Source organism: Aplysia californica, unplaced genomic scaffold (genome assembly GCF_000002075.1).
Source record: "Aplysia californica isolate F4 #8 unplaced genomic scaffold, AplCal3.0 scaffold00540, whole genome shotgun sequence".
Classification (NCBI taxonomy): Eukaryota; Metazoa; Mollusca; class Gastropoda; order Aplysiida; family Aplysiidae; genus Aplysia; species Aplysia californica.
Window position 1 is genome coordinate 479,456 of NW_004797810.1, and position 7,228 is coordinate 486,683.

Here is a 7,228-nt window from a genome sequence, read left to right on the forward strand (position 1 = left end):
ACAGACAGACAGACAGACAGACAGACAGACAGACAGACAGACAGACAGACAGACAGACAGACAGAGCAAACTGCCCTTCAGCCAGTTACCGCCAGAACCTAGAAGGACAATCGTTTTGAACATTCTAAATGCGCCACAAAGGAGGTGCACCAAAGAAGAAAAGAAAAGACAATTCAACAAGAAACACAACTATTTTTTTTTAAACTCACGATTAACAGTAACTTACCAATCAAATAAATATACAAAGGCAGCAAATTAGTAAAGATCGAGTCACTCAAACCTCCCAGATTTTTATTACTTCATGTATACACCAAGCTGGAAAAGTAGGCGGTTTCAAATGAAGAGAACTCCACCGTCTGTTTGATTTTGCTTTACGTACAACAATGTGTTTCCCGCCTCTTTCAGGACTGACAGTTTGGCACTTTTTTAAAGAGCAAATAAAGAACAAGAAAGTGGGAAAGCGAGAAGATAAAAACTTGAAAAATTATCTGAATGTTGAAGTGATTTTTTTTAAAAAAAATCTTAATTAAGACAAACAGCACCATTACATCCACGTGAGAAAATAATTTCAAAATGATAAGAACAACCTCCTACCCCCCTTAATTAAAAAAAAAACCCTGAATAAATGAATGAATAAATTAATTAATTAATCAAGACTTAAAAATCAATGTCCCGTTTGATGAATCTGTGAACTGAACTATGGGCTGCAGATAAGATGGCAATTCGAGATAAGACGTCCATGGCACCTATTGAAAAAGTGGTCTAAAGACACGACAGGAGAAGACAGAGCGAGTACTAAGCTCTTCAAGCACACATTCAATACGATCTCATTTCACCTGCGCTCTTTCGACAAATCCTGATGCCAGGGTGACAATACATTGTAGTGACAATCTGCTTCGCTAAATTAACGAGCCTAAATGTTGTTAAATGTATTTTTAAACACTCTTTTGTGTCTGTCAGATTCTTCGGCGTTTCCTGGAGTTCGTTTGAGTCTCTCTCTGTCTCTCTCTCTCTCTGTCTCTCTCTCTCTCTCTGTCTGTCTCTCTCTCTGTCTGTCTCTCTCTCTCTCTCTCTCTCTCTCTGTGTGTGTGTGTGTGTGTGTGTGTGTGTGTGCACGCGCGTCAGAGAGTACGGGAATGTGTGCGGGTGTCAGTGTGTGTCTGTGGATGAGCAAACCTTTTCCCTTCTGTAATTATAAACAACCAGACGCGAGTGGTCTCAACAGCTGACAAAATAATACAGCGAGAAATAAGCCTCTAATGCACCCGACTCTTTTCTTGCGCGTCTCTAAACAAAGCAAGACAAACAATTGTTCAAAAATTAATACTGAAACATGTATCTACTGGAATGCAGACTTTTCAGGTTCATTTCTCTTTGTGTGTGCGCGCAGCGTGTATCTGAAAGCGTGTGAGTGTGTGGTAGAGGAAGGGGGGTGCATACCTGCTTGTTTGTGTGTGCGTATATGTGTGTGTGTATGTATGTGTGTGCGAGCGTGTGTGTGAGCGTGTGTGTGAGAGAGAGAGGGGGAAGTGGGGTGGGAGGTCCTAGTGTGTGTACGTGAGCGTGTGTGTAAGTGCGATAGTACAAAAGTTGTGTGTGTGTGTGTGTGTGTGTGTGTGTGTGTGTGTGTGTGTGTGTGTGTGTGTGTGTGTGTGTGTGTGCGCGCGTGCGTGTGAGTGTGTCGGAATGTTGGTTTGCAGGTCCATGTCTATGCAAGCGAAATGTGTGCTAGCCTGCCACTGAAACTGCTACAGCGTACAAGAAAAATAAATGTTCGAGAAAATAAGAATCTAATAAACAACCGTCCATTGAATTTGCATTTGAAAAGATACAAGTGCCATGCAGAAACGAATCAAAATCTTTTGAAATTGAGACGTTCATCAATCTTCCTTTAGCAAGTTTCTCCTGGTCGCACAAAATCCTGAGGGATGAGGGACAACCAAAGCTTATTTCAATGTTAATTAAGACAGGGAATTAGTTTTGTGTGGATTTTTCCGCTTTGTCGCACAAGTCTCCCCTTTTGAACTGATGTAAATGTGATTGCCACTTAAATCAACAGACCGGAGAATACCCAAGATCTGCAGAAACGGTAACAGTATTAGGGGGTAAACATAATGCAACGGCTGGCAAGCAAAGCAGACAGACAAGAAGCTGCCCAAAAACGACCTAAAACCCAACAACCATTCACACCCTGGTCGTATTTTGTCTATTTTTAACAGGAAAACTAAACAAATAAACCAACAAAAAAAAACCCACCACCATTCTCAGATTTCACAAGGAAGCACCAACCCACTGCCTGAAATAAGATTAAATTACGAGGATAGTCAAGTTCAGAAAGGACACATTGATAAATAAGCCTAACAGGTGGTTAAGTGGCGGCACTAGCAGTTCCTGTTTTGTTTTTAATCTACATTTATTGTACATGTCATTTTTTTCTTCTCTTGCTCTCATCCCCCACCACGAGAGAGAGAGAGAGAGAGAGAGAGAGAGAGAGAGAGAGAGAGAGAGAGAGAGAGTCCTACTTACATGCTAAGCTCGGTGATGTTCAGAGGTATCGGGAACTGGGGTATTTCCGTCAGCTCATTTGAGTCCAATTTCCTGTTGAGAAGAAACATAACAATTAAAAATACGAATTTTTGTTTGAGTAAAGAGAAGCACATCCATAATGATGGCCACTTATGCTGGGGGAAAAATGTTATAAGTAAGACACATAGACTGACAGGGACAACGATGGGAAAGTAAAGCAGTGGGATTTATCAGTGGCACCCTCCAACCACCCATTATCATAATGTGTGCAGAGTCAAAGTTTTACTACAATAGCTAGTTAAGCTCATTCAGAAAGCAGAAGACTTGAGCACACAGGAAAGACACTGGACGGAGAGAAAAAGCACTAAGAAAAGACCAAATTAAATATTTTGGAAAGACCGCATGCTCAGACCCTACTTGAAATTTCAGCACCGCATTTAGTGAGTTCGATTAGTAGAAAACAATTGTATAACATTGCTCAGAGATCTGTGCTATTATCCAACGAGTATGAAAAAAGGGGGAAAGAAGAAGGAAATGGAAGTTGGGGGGGGGGGGGGGGGGGGGGGGGGGTTCTTTCTTTCTTTCCTTTGGTTTTTGCAGTATTGTTTTTGTGAAGTTTTTAGGGTTTGGGGGCGGCGCCAATAATAAGCTCCTGTTGTCCCTGATAGAGTATCCCAACCCCCCCCCCAAAAAAAAAACAAAAAAACAACACCAACATTGTGGAACACATCATAAATTTTCCCATTTCTCTTTATTGGCCTCTTTACCAACCTTGGCCAACAGAAGCTATTTACGTGTCATCATACTGTTGTAAATTCATTAACTCCATAAAACTCCCCTTTCAACTCTTCTGTGCGTCACTTTATAAAAACAAGTCAATAACAGAAAAAATAAAAGTCCTCACTTACAAGCGCAAGGCACAGGGAGAGTTAATGCAAAAAAAAGTTTATTGTCAAACTGTACTCACAATTTTTCCAAATGTTTGCAGGGCTCCCAAGCATCCCCTTCAATTTTGGAAATTTTGTTATGGCCTAGAGACCTGAGGACAGACAACAACAACCATGACTCACAACAGAGCTTTCAAAAAACGAGTAATGGTTTTACTGCCCCAACTAATAAATTTTGCTATCAAAGCTTTTGTATCAAACTTTGCATAAAATTCAAGACGTACATTTAGCTGCATAGAAGATGTGTCATGTTATGAGAAAGCACAGCAAGGCTACAGGCAGGTTAGGAAAGAGGATTGCATTGTTGGGGTAGCCTATATGGCAAGTCTCCATGAAAGTGACAGAAACAAGGCTACAGGCAGGTTAGGATAGAGGGTTGTATTGTTGGGGTTGCCTATATAGCAAGTCTCCATGAAAGTGACAGAATCATGTTGACATAATATATCAGCATAATGATAATGACAGCTACATTACTACAAGATGCAGGTATGATCAATAAAACCAAGAAAAAAGAAATAACAAAGCACCCTCCAGCTTCCCATGCATTCGAGAAATATGGAAAACTGGACTATCGGTATATGTTTGTCATTGAAAACATTTGAAGAACTAAAAAAACTAAGCAAAATTAATAAGAAAAACCACAAAAAAAAGGAAAACTTACAAGTGTTTCAATGTTTTCAATCCAAAAAGCCATCCTTTGGTGATGTTGGTGATGTCATTATGATCCATGTGCCTGGAGATAAAAAGCAATATATTGATTGGGTATTCTCTCAAACCTGCAACATCTTTATTGTTTCATGCTTCACCCATGATGGTACAAGATTGCAAATGTTTTGTTTTGCCCCAGGACTGACACACTTTAGAAGTAAGAGGCAGGATGCTCGCAACTTGCCTGCAAGGCCAACTTCAGCTAAACAGTAAATCCTTGAGTAGAAAACCCGAAGATAACCAACAGAATATCTTCTATATGCTTCTCTCCAAACCACATCTTATGTACAAAAGCAAAGACCCATATCATTACACCATTAGTTTTAGTTTTAGTAAGAGCTTTTCAGCGCTCGAAACTGCATAAGGTCATATGAGCGCCAAAAGATTAGAGGTGTTACAAGAGAGTAACAAACATAAAAAAGAAGAAGGGGAGATAAGGACGATAGATGTTTCATAGGAAAGAAGAAGCAAACCACACCAAAGCACCCGCCAACCACCCACATTACACCATAAATCATTGTTCTGTTACCAATGACATATGGTGAAACTAATCCGAGATGAGACTACACCAACGATACTCACAAATTAACAATGTTTGACAGCCCCCAGAAAGCCCCGTCCTTGAGCACAGAGATGGAGTTTCTCTTTAGCTTCAGACTTTGGAGCTCTTTGAGACCTTGAAACGTCAAGCCCTTGATGACCTTGATCTTGTTGCGCATGAGCTCTCTGAGGGAAAACAGGGAAAACAAGCGTTTTACATAGGAATCAAAACTCAAGCAATTGCCAAGAGGGATACACAATCCCAGGGCAATGCAACAAGATCCACATACATCTTTTGACATCAACAATAGTCCATTAACGTGAAAACTGATTACAAAGCATGAAACTAGAACAGTACAGTTTGAAAACATAACACATATTTTAAGTCATGGTCAAAAAAAAAATCAACTTAGTTCTCACTTGATGCGGTCAAGAAACCAGCTAACCCACACCAATATCAATTTATCATCTTTTACTACATTTTTTATCTAGTTTTCAGGAATCTGTCAGAACTTTTTTTCTCCACATCGTACTTCTGGTAAAAATAATATATTCGACATAGAACATTTCAGAACAATAAAATCATAATCAGTAAAATAGACCGTTCAAATAGTTTTTGTTTTGTTTTGGTTGGGTTTTTTTACATTCTGAGAACAGCATGAGATGTTCTTTAGTTCACAGTATAAAACCAGACAAGTCAGGCCCAGACAGTTTCACTGTATATGAGCGCATGTTACAGCAGCGTACTCACAGAGTTTTCAGACTGCTCAGGCCAGAAAAGACTTCCTGTGGCAACTCCATCACCTTGTTCTTGTTCATCTTGAGAGTCTCCAGGAAGGTCAAGTTACTCATACAGCCTATGTCCAGGGCAGCAATCTGATTGCCATTCATATTCCTAGAAAAAACAAAGAGCAAAGATGTGTCTGAAAGCTGTAGAAGCTATACAAAGTATCAAAAATGTACAAATCCACAAAACGATCAAGCTGAATTTACCTTTTTTACTTAATAAAATACCAAAATGTATGAGAAAATTAATGAAAGAACAAACAGCCCTCTACCAAACAAAACCACGTTAGAGCTAAAAAGAAAACCAAAAAGATAGATACAAGTTTTGATAGGTTCAATGACTTATTCAATGGCGTCAGTTTTGTGGGAATGGGTAAGGGAAAAAAACAACCTTCAAATATTTAATGACGGCTAGTCCAACCACAACTACAACATCAACAACTTACAGATGAGTCAGCTTGGAGCCCACATGAAAACTTCCATTCTCAATGCTCAGGATGTAGTTGTTACTCAGGTCAAGGGTCAACAGCTCTGGCATTCGCGACATGGCAGTCAAGGGAATCTTGACCACATGGTTCTGAGTTCTACATGACAAAGAAACAAAATACATGTACTTAATAAAGATTCCAGACGGGAAAACATTTCATCTGGATGAATGAAAAGTTTGCTGATACTACAAAAGACCCTTCCACAAAGGGGAAAAGCAATACAGCATCCAAAGGTAACATGGAAGAAAAATGTAACATTCCATTCAGAAACACCCAACAACCACAAATAAAAAGAACATAAACACATCTGTACCATGATAAACAGATAGCACTCAGGACAAGTATGATAACAGTGAGAAGAAATTTTTTTTTTTATGTGAAAGAGCATACATGAATGAATAAAAGACTAGATTACATTACAGAAATGCCATTTTATTGGCTACAAATTTAGTCGACTCAAAAGACACAAACACAACCGCTGATCACGCAAACGATTCCGATTGTTGGATTGCCTTTAAAAAGATTCTAACAAAAGATGTTACAGCACCATAATATTATTGTCAAATTCTTATCATTCCACACTAAGTTCTGCACTTGTTTATCATTTTCAAAAGTGTAAGAATTTGACACTATTTGTACATATGGAAGTGTTACTTACTACTCAAAATTTTTTTTTAAGAAACAGCCCCTCCAAAAAAAAAAACTCCTAAAAATATTCTCCAAACATAAAACTATTCGTTGCGTCACATGTACCTTTTTCTGCCCTTCTCACAAGCATGCACAGCATATTATTTGTACACATTTTGTATGTTTAATCAGCTGACCAATCTATTATTAGCAAGACATGTTTCATAATTTGCGAGATATCTTCAATAACTCTCTTTAATTATCTTCTTAGATTTGTGCCTGCCTGAATCTATTTGACACTAGCAAACAAGTGGCGTGTTTCGCCCAGCTGAACAATTTATTATTAGCAAAAACCAGCTTTTCAATTTGCTCGATATCTTGAACAACCTTGTCTTAATTAGCCCCTCCTCTTTGCACCCCTCTGAATCTATTTGACGTTCAATATTTGATGAGAATCATATCTACGATGTGAGATGACATGCCGGACATGCTTACAGGAAGAAACCGCACACAGAAAGATGGTTATCAGCTGAAAACAGGTGGGGGGAGGGGAGGGGTTATGAGAGAGAGAGAGAGAGAGAGAGAGAGAGAGAGAGAGAGAGAGAC

At 39.1% G+C, this 7,228-nt stretch overlaps 1 protein-coding gene across 1 annotated transcript in view; it reads right to left on the reverse strand.

Moving 5' to 3' along the window:
• LOC101850985 (leucine-rich repeats and immunoglobulin-like domains protein 2) overlaps positions 1–7,228 on the reverse strand; it is a gene marked incomplete in the record, with an annotated part of 59,983 nt that overhangs the window by 35,425 nt on the left and 17,330 nt on the right. Inside the window, 5 exon segments of the mRNA XM_013087068.2 lie at positions 3,494–3,565; positions 4,135–4,206; positions 4,764–4,907; positions 5,473–5,616; positions 5,954–6,091. Of these exon segments, the coding sequence (XP_012942522.1) occupies positions 3,494–3,565; positions 4,135–4,206; positions 4,764–4,907; positions 5,473–5,616; positions 5,954–6,091 (570 nt within the window).